Here is a 15,974-nt window from a genome sequence, read left to right as displayed (position 1 = left end):
GAGTTTCTAAAACAATGCATTTGTTTTTACTGTTTTGACCCACATAGAAATGGAATCATCACAGCATGCAAGCTTTTGTGTCTGGTTTCTTTTACTCAATGTTATGTTCATGAGATACTTCTATGTTGTTGCATAGAAAAAATAGTTTGTTTTTTCCCATTTCTGTGTTGTAGCTTATCATATGAATGTACAACAATTGATTCATCCATTTTCTTGTTGATGGACAACTGGGGCTCTTTCCATTTGGAAGCTATTTTGAATAAAGCTGCTATGAACATTCACCCCTTTTGGTGAACAGAGGTCCCATTTCTGTTGGGCACATTCCCAAGAACTGTAATTTCTGGGTCAAAAGACAAGGACATATTGAGGCAAAAAGAGTTTTCCAAAGTGATCGTACTTAATCTCCCACAAGCAATGCATGTTAAATTTCCACCTTTCCACACCATCACTTCTTGATATTGTCATTGTTTTTCATTTGAAGCAGACTGATAGCTGTGTCAAAATACTGAATTGTGGCTTTAATTTACATTTTCCGAGGACTAGAAAAGTTAATCCACCTTTTCAAATGTTTATCTACCATTTTAATAGTCTTGTTTGTGAAATGCCTGTTCATGTCTTTTACCCATTTTCGTGTCTTACTGGATTGTCTGCCTCTTTCCTGTTGGTTTTAGGAGTTATTTATATATTTTGCACAAGAGTTCTTTGTCAGATGCTTATATCACAAATATTTCCTTCTACTCTGCAGTTTGCAATTTTATTCTATGAATAGCAGCCTCTGATAAACAGAGGCTCTTAATTTTAATGTGGTTCAATGCATCAATCATTTTCTTGGTACTTAGTGTTTTTTGTATCCTAGTGAATAAATACGAGCCAATCAAAAAGTCATGAGGTAGTTTTCTGTCTTATATTTAAGAAGGTTTTGTTTTGTTTTCTCTTCCAGCAAGAGAATATTATTCTTCCTCAGGTTTTTTTTTTCTTTTCTTTTCTTTTTTCTATGACTCCTCTCCCTAGCCAGTCTGAGTGAATTATTCCGTTTCCTGAATCTCCATAAAGGTATGCATTATTTTTTATTATCTCTATTATATTGCATATTACCTTGAATCTTATGTATTTCCCTGCCCTTCCTCTCTGTCTCATCCCCACACTCCATTCACCAGATTATCCAAATTCTTCATGGTCTTCTCACTAAATTCTGGTCATGATGCCTGCTAAGTAACTCTAAAATTGGTCCATTTCTCTCAACCCCAGCTGTTACCTTCATGGTCTGAATCTGTGACATTTCATCTTGATTGCTGCAATAGTCCCATCTCACTGGTCACCCGCCACCAGTCTACTCCTGTCTAAGTAATTGACCACACGACTGCCACTGTGATCTTCCAAAAATATCAACCTTTTCATGCTACCTCCTTTTCAAAAATCCTTCCATGGTGCCCATTACCGTCAAATGAGTGTTCAAGTCATTAATGTGATGCAGATGCTTCCAGAATCTGAAGGATTGTTTGGTCTCTCCCACCACTAGTGTCTCTGCTTTAACTCTTGAGACATTTTCATTTCCTCCTGTGCTCCTTTGTGAAGACCCTGTCTGCCTCCATATCCACACCCCTGCCTCTTCTTCATCCTCCAGTTTTCATCCTATGCATCTTTTCTGACTCCCTAGTAGTTTCAGTCTCCATACTGTCTGGTACAAGGAAGCCCCAGGATTTTTCCCCACTACAGTTCCTTATGCCCATTATTATTTGTTTAAGCCCATCTTCTATGATAGAGTGAATACTTCCCTGGGACACAAACTGTGCCTGTCTTGTTCAGCACTATATCCTTATGCCTAATTCAATGCCAACATGGAGTCTTAAAAAAATATGTCTATCTATATAGATATCCTTGAAGGTATCTCTATATATGTACATACTTGATGAATTGAGTTGAACTGATTGGGGCACATGCACAGGATTTAGCATTGGATTTGGTATGTGGTCAGGCTCTATAAAGGTTGGGTGATTCACTGTCTTTATAAAACCCTAGAATCAGTAATGAAAAGGAATTTAAGACCATCTACTTCAATTACCCAACCCAATGGAATGACAATTAAACAATCTCCATAACAGGGACACCCGGGTGGCTCAGTGGGTTAAGCATCCGCCTTCAGCTCAGGTCTTGAGCTGAAGGGTACTGAGATCAGGCCCAGCATCAGGCTCCCTGCTTAGGGAGCCTGCTTCTCCCTCTGCCTGCCACTCCTCCTGCTTGTGCTCTCTCTCTCTAAAAAATAAATAAATAAGATCTTAAAAAAAAAAAAAGTATCTGTACCATTTCTACCAAATGTCATTTACTTACAACTCTCTGTTAACAGAGAGTCACCCCCTACATCAGCAGAGCATTGCAGGTTTGGGCATGAATGTGCACTGGAAGATCTCTTTTATACAGAGCTTAAATTGAGATCTATCTCATCCCTGTTGAAAGCTGGGATCCTTATCATTTCCTGTAAGCATATCAGGTTTGGCTCATTTTATCCACATTAATGAATTTGACTATCTTTCCTGCAAGACAGCCCTTGGGGTATCTGCAGACAAATCCTACTGCCCCAAGTCAACTCTCTTGAGCTGTTCATTATACAACAGCCTTCTTCAGGAACACTGCAACTTCTTAGTCCCCCTCTTGCATTTAGATGCCCAGACTTGGACCCAATTCTCCAGGTGGCCTTGGAACAATCTAGAAGAGGAAAAGGATATCACCCCCTTTTGGGTGGACGACATACCTCTAATAATGTAACCAATGGTGGACCTGGGTTTTGGAAGACTGAGGCTTCTACCGTAATTGCTTATTGAGACAAGGAACTCAAAATAAATTGTGGAAGTAAATATTTAGAATGAAAAAAGTTGGGGACACAGAAGGTGGGGAAGCCCTGAACCTTGAGCTTCATTAGTTTCATGGCTAATCAGCCTCTAGAAGTCCCTAAGATCTTAATAACCTCCTGGGAACATCGTGTTAATCCCTTCTAAATTTACTCCGATTGTAATTCACAGGTCTCTCCACTGCCAACATGCACAGTGGGGTTGTCAAGTGCAAGCGGAAGCCAAACTTGCGGACTCAAAGGCTGCTCTCACTTCACAAGGTCTCCGCAGGTAGCACAAGGAACTGGTAAGTTGAAAATCTTGGCACGCCCAAGGCAGATTGGTCTTTCTTATCTATTTTCTTATCAGGCAATTACCAAACCCACTGTCCACTCTTTTCTCCACTAAAGGGGACAGGGTTATTTCTTGTGTGTTTGAGGTTTTTGGTTGTGTTGTGTTTTCTTTGAACACTAAGCCTCTTTCTTGGCCTGAAATACCTGGAGGAGTTTTCGTTCAGTGCTCCCAAGTGACACTACCAAGCCCTTCCTGCACCAGTTTCCGACCATCTCCTGTACCAGGAGCATGAATCAAAGGGTTGCCAAGGAACTAGAATATAAAAGTCATATTAGGCTCTGCTTAGCTCCACCTGCCAATCTCAACTGCACTTTCCTCCCACTGACATTCAGAATCACCTTTATCAGATACCTTTCTAGAAGGTCACGTTTTTAGTCTGCTCAAAGTTAAAGCATGCCACTTTTTTTCTAACTATAAAGTTAATAAATGATCATTGTAGAAAAGTTAGAAAAAGAACTGGAAGCCCAAAATAGATCATCTAAGACCCCACCATCCAAAGGTAACCTCTTTTAACATCTCCGCATCTTCCCTTGCAATATTATTTTCCCTTATCCTTTCGCATTGTTAAGATCCTGCCATATATTCGGTCAGAAACTACCCATTTTTAAATGAACACCAGATCAAAACGCTTTCATATATTCTTGGAAATTCTTATACGTAACATTTTCATACCTGCCTAATATGATACTGTGTGGAAGTTACCTCATTGGCTTAGTCCCCTCATGTGGGAAATTCAGATCTTTACATTTTTGCTGCTATTATAAATTATGCTTTTCAAAATAACACTTTCTGTACTCAAAGCCTTGTCTTTTTTCTCCTATTATCTCCTCACTTCTTTATCATGAATTAATAGGGGTAAAATGACTATTTTAAAGAGTTTATTTTCCTTCAGGTCATGAGTACATAGGAAGCGCCTAACAGGGACCTGACATGAAAAAAAGATATTAAAAAAAAAATACATGTTTATATATATCACCCAGGTAATCCCATAATTTTTGCATTCCTGCTAGCAGTGCCCAAGTGTCTGTCTCTGTACACCCAGCCAGCACTGAGTGTTCTCATTTGTAAACTCTAAACACACACACACACACATATGTGTGTATAAATATATTAAAGACCCACAGATGATTACCAAATAAGGAGAAAGAAGATTCCACAGAATCAACAATGCTATAAAATGCTCCATAGTTCTTAGAATTCAAATAACACCTGCCAAAATACATTGAAAATCAAACACAATAATATAGGATATTCTGACGGTAAGATATGAAACTTTAATATATATTAGGTCTGGAGCATCTATAAATAACACTGTTTAGACATTTTCATCAAAATAATCAGATAAAGCTCACATTTTCATACTTTATATCTGAAAACTAATTAATAACCATGAATTTAATGTCCTGTATATGTTAAAATTTTAAAAAGGCATCATATCCTGTCTTCATTTCCATATTCTTCGTTTTTATCGGTTTCTCTGTCTTTCTTCTTCTTCTCCATTCTCCCTCCACATCGTGCCTCCTCAGAATCCCCAGTGTCTCCTTCCCCTCTACGCTCTCTGGTCCCCAGTTTCCACGGGCATCCTACCTTGAAGGTGCAGTTTGCTCTCCGTGCTTTGCAGAAGGACGGAACTCACAGAGTCCAGATTGTCATAGCTGTTACAGCCCAGAGGCCCAGTGCGTGTCTCTGTGACCTGCAGTGGACAATGAGGGTGACAGGTGTGAAACAGGTGCCCTTGTCAGACAGAGCCCAGCAGAGTCAGCCCTCAGTGGAGCAGAGCTGGCAGAGAAAGTGTCGTGGTCTGAGCCAATGGCACCTTGCCATAGCCAAGGCCACGCCTGGGCTATCACCAAATGGATGTCAGGGAAGCAGAGCAATCAAGTTCATAGACTGGAGCCATCCCCTGGCTCTCATGTCACAAGGTCACTCTAAGTATGATACGAATTAATACACTGAAGCACTACAGCATATTTCAAAAAGCATGTGCCTTGAAATCGGGAGAATCCGTGTTAAATGCTAAGAGGGCTGTGAACTTGCTGTGCGACCTCAGGAAGTCACAACTTCTCTAAACTTCTGTGACCCGAGGTTAGTAAATCCTTTCCAGGAAAGTTGGGCAACGAGGCATGATGGCCGGATGTGCTGACACGTGGCTTATGTTCAACCACGGGCACTGTATTACCCCAAACCTCCAGAACGGGTCATGGATACATACGCATAATTAGGTAAGAACAATGACGTTATCACCATTTTCTACAAGACGTTTCATAACCTTGAAGTAAGCATGGTTTAGGATGAAAAGAGGTTTTTCATCCCTTTCACCTTGACTTTCCATGACTTAACACGATCATTCATCAGGTACTTTCGAGGTCTGCTTCCCACTGGGAAGGCACAGCATCGGTTCTTGCGTGGCCTGTAAGGACGGCCACAGGACTCCGCACTCTCCCAATGCCAGTTGTGCCCTCCTCCGGCTGGGAAACCTTGCGACATTGCATCAGTAACTTTCCCCTCCTCAGCCTCAACTTCGCCTCTACAGAATCCTCTTACCCACCTCAATAGGTAAAGAGATCCTATTTGGGGAGTGGTCAGCACTTCAGAAACAGTATATAGAAGGAGGACTATTAGGTGTTGGTTTTTAAGCAATATATCCTTTTTTGGCCTATAATCTTAACATAGTTGTTATTGAGCGAGACTCAAAGCTACAATTCATTTCGCTAAGGAGATCCTGGGAAAGAAAGCTACAGGCAGAACTTCCTCACTCCGGTCAGCTGCTAGTCTTAAACACAGCTGGCAGTGGGACAATTCTGGCCAGCTGGGTCTTGACGTTGTGTCAAGAAATGGCAAGAAAAATCCAAGTCCCAGACTGAGGATGGAAGACAGTGGTGATCTAAAAATGGCTTCTTGAGTGGTCTCTGTGCTATTTCTCTGAGAAATTCCTTGTAAGGAGGCAGGCTGCACTTCCAGGGTGCACAAAAGAAGATTATCTTCTGACAGAGCTTCAATATCTCAATTCCACATCCCATCCGGGGTAGGGGGTGGGAGGGTAGAGAACCATTTGGTGATAATGAAAACCAGGCCTTTGCTTCACTCCGACACTGATGGCTTCATAAAGATCTGTCTCTCTGTGGCGAGTTCCCTAACAACATAATCCCCCCCAATAGAGGCGATTCTTCTTGGATAAGCTGGCTCTTTGTTTGTCGATCTGATTTATTTCTCTCTTTCCTACTTCCCTCCTCAGTAACTCACTCCCTTCTCTTGGTCAATTTCTAACACCTCTGCCTGTGTCTCCTTCAATCACCCGCCTTACCCACCCCCCCAACCCCGGCCACACACACACTTTTTCCCTAGAGATATTTTTGAAAGTCTTAATATAAGGGTCGGTCTGTACTTAATTCAGAAGAAATTAGATCGAAGATTGAGGAGTAGAATGCAGGTATAATCGGGTTTCAGAAAATGTGAGATGCAAAAAATCTGCACTGAAACCCCGAGAAAAACTAATCCTTTTTATCAAAAATTCTTCCCTCGTTCTCTTTAGAAAGGTAATCCCTGAATTTATTGCATTTAAAATAGAACCTTTTTTTTTTTTTTAAGTGCCTCTGCTCTGAGGCACTGAATCAAAAGTCTAGAGCTGCTCGACTCAATGTGTCTGTTTAAATGAAAATTAATTAAGATGAAATAAACTTAAAAACTTAGGTCCTCAGTAGCCACATATCAAGGGCTCCCTAACCCTGTGTGACTAATGGCCACTGTCTTGGCCACGAATATGGGGCACGTCCACCGTCTTGGAAGGGTATACTGGATCGTATTGGTGCAGAGGAGTATGGGTCAGCCCGTGAGAGCCCTCATTCGTAAATAATAATTGGCACACAGTCATACTCGCTTGTTTGCACACTGTTCATGGCTGATTTTTGTCTTACAGCTGCAGAGTTGAGTTGTGGCAACCTTGACCTTATGACCTACAAAGCCTGAAATTCTATTACAGAAATAGCTGATGCCTAGTCCAGCGAGTAGAATTCTGGTCCCTGTTCAGGTACTCTAGCTGTCTAGGCCTGAACAGGGGGGAAAAAAAAAAAGTTTTTAGCTCTTGGACCTCAGTTTCCCCATCTGTAAAATGGGGGGTGATGAGAAATGGGATGGAAAACACAAGGGTTTAACAAATTACTCAGTAAGCATCAGTAATCTGCCTCTTGCTAGATCTAGATCCTTGCAAAAATCATTTACCCACCATAGCCTCAGGGTTTTTTTGTTTGTTTGTTGTTTTTTTGTTTTTTTGTTTTTGTTTTTGTTTTTTTACCTAGAAAGGGAGCCTAAAAATCAATGAGAGGATTGTTGACAATTATGCCATGACCATAGCCAGGGCTACTGCAGCAATACATGTGGTCACCCTGATGGCAGTGTTCATGATCTTACAGGGCCTCTGACCACCTCAGTCAGAGCGGCTGGCAGGGGGCGCGCGGTTCGTGTCAGCTTCATGGGTGTGAAGACAGGGACCACATCGACCCCTCGGGTCTCAGAATACCCATGTGCAGTATCGCTGTCTTAAGAACCTTCCACCCAGTCCACCCTCAAGCCTACCTTGATTGCTCCAGTTGATATCTGGATCTCATGGAGCCTTCTCATGGTGCCATCACGGTCGACAAAGTAGGATGATGCAAGCTGGTGCAGAGCTTCAACACTTTGGGTGGCATTCCCTGACTTCCTATCGAGGCGACTTTTGTCCATGTACATGGTCAAGGCCTCCTCCCCTGCATGGAAAAGGAAAGGAGTTCAGGGAGCCTATTGAACTGTGGGGTGGGAGGAAAGGTTCCAGGGTCTGGCTGCTGACAATAGACTTGACCATCCCACTGATCTTGCCCAAATTCCCTTCTACTTCTGAAAATCAAGAGCACGGTGAAAGAGAAACCGTCTAGAAACGGCTGTAAGCACTAAGCCCTAGGAGGACAAAGGGCATGGAAAGACTCTCAGTTGTCAAGTTCAACCTCTATCAACCCACCACGTGGTTCTCACCAACATCATCTACAACATAACCCACCTTTTCTCCCTAAGACTTAGTGTCTCCTTCTGTAAAATGATGGTTTTGCCCTGGATACTCCTTTCCTCCTCCTGCTTTCTCCTCCGCATCCAGTTCCTCCCCTTTCCTACTCTTTCCTTCTTTCCTCTTCCCCTGTCTCTCTTTCTCCTGCTGCATCCCTTCCCAGACAGACAGATGCATGGACAGATGAATGGATGGATGGCTGAAGAGGCAGATCGATGAGAAAGGGAAAGAGAAGACATTCTTTAAAGACATATATGGATAGACAGAGGGAAAACTGGGTGCCTCAGAGAGAACAAAAACTCAACTGTCAGATGAGTGAGGTCGGGCACCATCTACACAGACCAGTGCCCTATTCTGTGCACGAAGCCCAGTGCCTGGATATAGTAGATAGTAAATAGTTAATACATCAGTGTTTTTTTAGTTCAATCAATAAATCTTCTCATTACCTACAGGAGCCAGGCACTGTGGTTCTGCAAGCACAATGCACAGACAGGAAGCTGCATCTGGCAGGGACAGAACGTGGCAAGAAGGTCAGGTATAGGAAGGGAGATTAGAGAGGAAGAAGGAGAAGGTGGGGTGGAGAAACAGAACGAGAGGTGAATGCACAGACTCATATATTTTATTCCATTACGTTTTCCTTTGCAATAAGTGCACAGATTACTAACAGTACTGCCTTCTGGCCCCTTTCATTTGAAATAAGATGTTTCATCAGAACTTCAGAAAGGGGGATCTGGAAATACCTAATAAACAGATATGACCATGATGTGTCTGGTTTCACCTTCTATTCCCTGTGAACTTGAGATGTTTCTTAACCTCCCTGTTCCTCAGTTTATTTGTTAACAAAATTAGGGGAAGAATGGCACCTACTCCACAGAGCGATTCAGAAGAATAAATTGATGGGTACTGGTCGAGTTCCTACAACAGGGTCCGGTTCACTGTCATCATGAAACTCATTTCGAGTCGTAGTAAAAAGCAGTCTCTGGAGCAGGACTGCCTGGTCTGCACCATCTGTATGAACCATCACGCACCCTCCCCACCCTTCCCCTTCTCCAGGTGAAAACTAGGGGGGGGCAGGGCTGTCATAGGATTACATTAGCCAACTGCAGAAAGTACCTGAACCCCGCCTGCCACACACATGGGAACGTCCATGACCATTACTTGATTAATGTAAAATATCACTTATATGAGAGTTATCCTCCTGTCTACTCAACCCAAGAAAATAGGATAATCAGAGAACAACGCTGTCAATACTTTCTGAGGACAAAAGTCTGATCTCTAAGATCACTGAAATTTCTTTAGAATGCTGATTACTTTTTGAGTTGAAGAGGAAAAAAAAAAAAAATTCCTTTCTGGTGCAGTGATTATCCGAGGCAGGGCGCACAGCCCTGACCCACAGACTAATTCCTGTGCCTCCGGTCCCTCCATGACTGCTTCTAGAATTCTGTTCCATTGCTGTTCAGTTTAACACATGCAACCTCCAGTCTGTCTGTTCACTGCCATCTCCCTCCATGAGTTTCACCTAAACCATTCCTTCTGTCTCCATGATGTATTCTTGCTTATTTTCCTCCCCTGGGCAAGCCTCAAATGCTTTTCTCTGCTTAGAGTGCCATTCTGTCCCTCTCCTATCTGACCGTTGAATTCCTATCCAACTTTTCTCACTTTCTCTTAACCTTCCTCCTCTGTCCTTGACCTGGCATACTCCTATTCACTCTTCAGAACCCAGGGAGCCATCATCTTTCTGGTGAGCTTTCCCAACCATGCCCTCACCCCAAGAGAGATTCAATCAACTTCCTCTCAAGACTCTCTATCTTGTCCATTCAATTTAGCTCAGCATGTATGCATTGAGTAGTTTGGCACTGGGGTGACAGTTGAGTAACATACTGTCCCTGTTTCAGAGTCGCTGAGTGACTACAAGTATGCTGTCCTATATGAGAGCCACCCATCAAGTGTGGCTCTCGTGCCCTCGATATATGGCTATCCAAATGGAGACACGCCATAGGTGTAAACTACACGGTAGATTTCCAACATCTGAAAACACAAAAAAATTATATAAAATCCTTCATTAAGTATATTCTATTGATTACAAGTGGAAATGCCCATGTTGGGGATATATCATGTTAAATAAAATTCTTCCCTTTCTTTTTCTATTTTTCTTTTTTTATTTTTCTATTCTTCCCTTTCTTTTTGCTTTTAAAGATGTGGTTGTGAGAAAATCTAAAACGTCATATGTGGCTCACGCTTATACTTCTAGAGGACAATGCTGGCGCAGGGAGACAGGGATGCGAGAGCACCATTTCCATATACCAGACAGAGAGCAAAGGGGAAAGGATACAGACAGTGGAATGTAGCCTGGAAGAAGGGTGCCTGCCTTCCTGCTGTGAATGTGGACTCCAAGGTCCTGATGCTCTGGTCCCTCCAGCTGCATCCCTCACCACTCTCTCCAGCTAAGCTCAATACCGCACAAGTGTGTCCTGTTTTCTCATGATGGGGATTCTTCTTTTCTTTCTTTCTCCCCCTCCCCACTTCCTGGCTAACTTTTACTCCTCCCTCAGATGTCACCTAAGACAGCACCTCCTCCGGGAAGCCTTCCCGAAATCCCCCACTCTTTACTTAAACTAGATCAAGGGCTCTAACCACATGGTCCCTGCCTTTCATTTCTCTCCAATGCCTCACCCCCCACATTTCCTGGTGATTGCTTGCTTAATAGCCCGGCTCCCTGGCTAGAGGAAAATCACCGTGAGGTCCGGGAGGAGGTAAATGGCCTTCCTTATTCCACTGCCATGTAATTTGCAGATGATCAGAGTATTTGTGGATGAATGAATACATATGGAAGTCAACTGAATCTACAGTGTTCATAGAGTGACACATCTGCTTGAAGCACTAACTGAAATCTCCTCATGAGAAGCTTCATCATCCTCAAAATTAACCTTTGGTTCCCACATGCCTAGACCTGAGTTCAGAGTAAGACACTGATGTTTGCACTTCCCCGTGAAGTCTCACTGGTAATGTGGGAGGACGTCATCTTCCGTCCTTCAGAATCCACAGTGACCTGAATAGATTTGGCTTAGAAAGGACTCTGTGTGTACTTAGACAATGAATTCCAGGAGGGTGGGTGGTGGCCCGGTGGAATACGGACTCTATGGATTCGTTTGTAATGCTCCTGATGTCTCACCTAGGTCAGAAGAAGAGATGTTCAGTTATCGTGGCATGGATGAATGGATGGATGGGTGGATCGACAACTGAATGGCTAGCGCAGGGGCAAATGATTCGATATGTGAATATACTAGGAGTAAGAGCCAGGAGGCAGAGGAAATAAATATTCCAAGTGTCAGCGCTGGCTCTCCGTGGGACCCACAGAAGAAAAGGTGGAACAGGCACAGCTCCCTTTGGACTAAAAACTGGCAGAAGCAAGCTTTAGATCAAGAGGGGTTAATGGGCTTCTTGCTGCATTATTAAGACTTAATTTCTTGTTTATTAAGAGAATGTTCTGTTTAGAGTTGCTTTCCCTTTTGGGCATTCCTGCAAATTGCCTCTTCACCCCACATAGGCCTTTCTTCCATCTCTCTGTCCTCCAGGGGATTTGCTTCTCTCTCTCTGCACCACCTCTTTCAGAGGGGGACAAAGTGGGACTCAGACGCACAGGGGATGGGGATGAGATGGCAGCCAAGCACTGCACCTTGTGAGTGTAGAGGGGATACTGCTCCTGTGTGGAGGAGGGGAATGTCCGGATTTGGGGTTCCCTGGGGCATCCTTCCCGACTCCCTTCTGAGTTTCTGTGACTTTGTTCCTTTCCCTTAGCCCAGGGGAGTTTTCCCAAAATGCAGGGTGGGGAATAATGAGTAGACACACAAAAGTACACATAAGCACAAAAACATAAGCTTCCGTGCATAAAAAGACATTCATGTAACTCACACGCATTCATATACATGTGCAACCTCACAGATGCACATATACTGGGCATCTTTTCTATATGCAGGAGTCCCTTGTATATGCACATGTGGACTGTGGGTGTATGTATGTCTGCACACAGATGAACTCACATCCAGGTCTATCTAGGGAGGCGTCTGTGCACATCTGTCTGCTGGGTAAGGCGTCCAGTCCCACGCATGCCAACTCGACCATACGTATCACACAAACACCTGGCTACAAGGTGTTTCCTTCTAAGGGATGGAGGGAAACTGCTATCCTCGTATTCCTAAGTCATTCTAGACCCCCGATTCTTCCCCTTACCACCGCCTGTGAGAAAAATCATGCATAGTAAGTCCATTATGAGTTCAATCCATTTCACCAAAAACCCCATGGTTTTTGAGGACCCCATGGTGTGGGCATGGGTCGGCCCTCCTGCTGCCTTTCCTTCCTCTTACCTCTCCCTCAGGAGCCAAATAAAGGCATGTACTTGTCCTCCATGGGACAGCTTAAGATCATCTTTTGTTGTTTTATCAGGCCCTTAGGAACTCACCTGACACCTCAAACAGCTTATCAGAGCATTTCTTCTAAATGAACATGGTGTTTGTTTTAGGAAAAATTACACAGAACAACATGTTCTGCACCTTCTTCCATTTAGGCAGGAAAACGGATATCCAGGTGAAAAGTGAATTTCTCAATGTCTCCTATTCACGAGTAAGTGGTAGGAATGGGCTTGAATCCCAAATCCACCTGTTCCTTACTCCCATGAAATTACAAATACTTATAGTAAGAATAATAAAACACCACCAACCATAGCAACAATTTGTTTGGTGCCCAACACTGTGCTCAGCACACTTAACGCCTCTTTTATTTAATTTCATAATATGCAGGTCTATTTATACAAGAGGAAACCAAGGCTTAAAGTAGGTGTCCCCAAACTGGCGTGGACCAGGAGACAGGACTGGAACCAAGGCAGGTGAACTCCAGAGCCTGCCCTTCTATTCACTGTAACTGACCCCATCCCCCGCTCCCTTTGCAAGAGGAGGCCCTCAAAAACCATTGTTCCATGAATGAATGAGTGAAAACAGGATGTCAGAAGGACCACATACAGGGTGTGTCTGGCACTTTTGTGTTCAATCAACAGTGCATCTCTTCCCCTTCCTGCTCCCCATTCCTCCAGGCTGAGGACTGAGGGAGCATTTAGGGCCTGCTGTCCAACCCTGGAACTCAGTCCAAAGTTCTGCATATTTTAAAATGTTGTGCTATAAAAACAGAAGAGGAACAAGGCTCTGTGAATAATTCACCACTCCGCCTTGGAGAAATTAAAAATATATTTCACAGCCGTAGAAAGGGCTTTGTTAGTTGGGATTTCCAGGGACTCGGACAGAATGCAGCTTCTAACTGAAGGACTGAATTGGTTGCAATATATTTTTCTTTCCTTTTCTTTCTTTCTTTCTTTCTTTCTTTCTTTCTTTCTTTCTTCTTTCTTTTTTTTTATTTAATTCAAGTGAAATGGGATGTGGAGAAGTTCAAAGAGAAAGGGGCACAGGTGAATGAAACACTCAATGACGAAGTGATTTCGTCTTCACTTTACAATAGAAGAGAATGTATACTACACATTCTAACATTCAAAGTCCTACTAAACTTAGTATTTGACTAGCAACAGGTGACAAATACACACTGGTGGGTTGATTTTGGAATGGGGGGGGTAGGGGGGGTTGGTGAATGAGCTGGTTAAAGAGATAACGGATGTTGAGTCAAAAAAAAAAAAAAAAAAAGAAAGAAAAGAAAAGAAAGATGCAGACTTTGTGGACAGAAAACCCAAAGTTAAAAACTTAGGATAAACTGTGCTTTGCTTGTTTTTAGTTTAAATAAATAAAACAAGAAACAGAAACAAGAGAAACCCTTAGCTTTGTCACTTGCTAGCCATTCCTTTCTCCTAGCTCCCCGCTTCCTCAGCTAGACAATGGAAATATCCGGAAGACACTTGCCGATTTTAAGGACTACCAGCCAACAGGGGAGCCCTACTGCTGGCAAATAATAAGCACTGGCTTTTCTTATTGTGCAGATGGATGAGTTTGCCCAACCAGCTTCTCCCCCGACATTCCCGACGTCATCAAATTCCTAATCTGGGCTTCTTCCAAGTGTACACTGTGTGCTCAGCCTCGAAAGCGCAGCCACCTTCCTGGTGCCTGGCCGACTCCTGCCGAACTAAAATGTTGCTTCCCCCATGACACTCAGCCCTCCTCTGAAGGAGAAGATAGAATGAGATGATCACACCTCCGTCCACCTGCCTTGCCTCTGCCAAGACATCAGTCTTGTTTAACTGGCAAGGGCCAAATCTACATGCAACCTAGCAGCTCTCTGAGTGCGAGATGCTGAGCTCCACCAGCAAAAAGCCTGTCTCAAAATTCAGTGGCCCTGGTCCCTGTGGCAGAAAACTGATGTCCAAGGGATTGTAGCTCATAATGTAAAATGTTGCATGTAGGCAAGAACCAGAAGCATATGCTAGCTTGTACTATATCCCCCCTTTCAAAAAATGTATATTTTCCCTATTAGCCTCTCCTGCTCTCCTTACTCCCTTAGAGATTGGTTGGACGTGATGGGGAGAGATGGGTAAGGCTAAGCAGGATGGAACAATTAGCCTGCTTTCCTATGAACCTCCTCCAAACCCGTAGAAGATACAAATAATATCCTCCTTGTAAAATGATAACCTCAAATTATCAGTCCCTCAAGCAGACTTAAATAAACAAAGGCAATTCTCTAAACCATATCTGAAGCTTCATCATTTCCCCAGATTAGACTGCATTCCAAAGGAACTAATCCAATAATCAGAGGAGGCACCCCTGACGAACTGAGCTAATTCCAAGGTGAAGGTCCAGAAGTTAGTACTTCCGCAGAAGTTAGCCAACTCATGTTGGACGGTCCCCAGAGAAGGGAATCAAGGGCTCTGATGTGAACACAGCCACCAAGACAAGGCAGCTTCTCTGGCATTAGCTGCTTTTGAGTGACGTCCCGTGGAAGAAATGTTAGTCTGGCTTTGATCCTAGGAGACCCCACCCTCCCCTCCGACGCGGGCCCAGGGGCGCAAGGCTCTGGCCCAGCAGCTGCCAACCTACCTCCCAAGGTGGCCGAGATGAGGAGGTGGGTGCCGTACTTTTTGATGATGGTGTCGATGAACTGCTGCGTGGTAGGTCTCCGACCAAGCAGGCGGATGCTCCTCTGAAACTCTGGCATGAGGGGCACCGGGTGGCGGACCAGGTCTCTCCTCTCGATGGCTGTGTTCCTCACCTTCCAACGGGCAAACTCCCTGGGTAGGGGAGAGGAGCAAGATGCCTCGATTTACCACTTCTACCCCCAAGGCAGAGTCTACACAGTTACCCCACCCAGGCCTCGCTCCTGAAGGTGAGAGAGTGACAACGGTTATTTTTAATATTTGTCAGGTGATACTGAGATCTGGGGCCCTCCATTCTCTTCAGCCGACAGAAATGTACCACGCAGGTCACACCCCCAGGACGCTGTGGAGAGCCAGACAGACACAGTCACGTTCTCACGCTGCTGACAGAGCATCAGGATGCAAAAGTCACCGTTGCCTGGCTGCTTTTCCCTCTCTCTCACCAGACTGTGAAGGAGACCACAGGGACGGAGCCTGTCACATGGTAGGACTCCAAACAATGCCACCCAAAGGAGTTAACAAACGAGTGGACGGAAGGATGGATGGAAGGGAGGGAGGAAGAGAGAGGACAGGGGAAAGCTATTCACAGCGGGGAAGACCTAGGGCAGGAAGCAAGTTGAGACACGCTCTAGGACAATTCCCAAATCAGATAATTAGCCTGGAGGTGGTTTTATTTACCATT

At 43.9% G+C, this 15,974-nt stretch overlaps 1 protein-coding gene across 2 annotated transcripts in view; it reads right to left on the bottom strand.

Annotated features, from left to right (window-relative positions):
• The window catches only part of BRINP1 (BMP/retinoic acid inducible neural specific 1), a 170,726-nt gene that overhangs the window by 48,696 nt on the left and 106,056 nt on the right, over positions 1-15,974 (bottom strand). For both annotated transcript variants that reach the window (XM_059142617.1, XM_059142616.1), the window contains 3 exons: positions 15,237-15,427; positions 7,752-7,921; positions 4,767-4,872 (listed from right to left, as the gene is read on the bottom strand). In XM_059142617.1, the coding sequence (XP_058998600.1) occupies positions 4,767-4,872; positions 7,752-7,921; positions 15,237-15,427 (467 nt within the window). The remainder of the gene's footprint in view (positions 1-4,766; positions 4,873-7,751; positions 7,922-15,236; positions 15,428-15,974) is intronic.

Source organism: Mustela lutreola, chromosome 12 (genome assembly GCF_030435805.1).
Source record: "Mustela lutreola isolate mMusLut2 chromosome 12, mMusLut2.pri, whole genome shotgun sequence".
In the NCBI taxonomy this organism is placed as follows: domain Eukaryota; kingdom Metazoa; phylum Chordata; class Mammalia; order Carnivora; family Mustelidae; genus Mustela; species Mustela lutreola.
The sequence above is the reverse complement of the archived record's forward strand: the minus strand, read 5'-3'. Positions and strand labels throughout refer to the sequence as shown.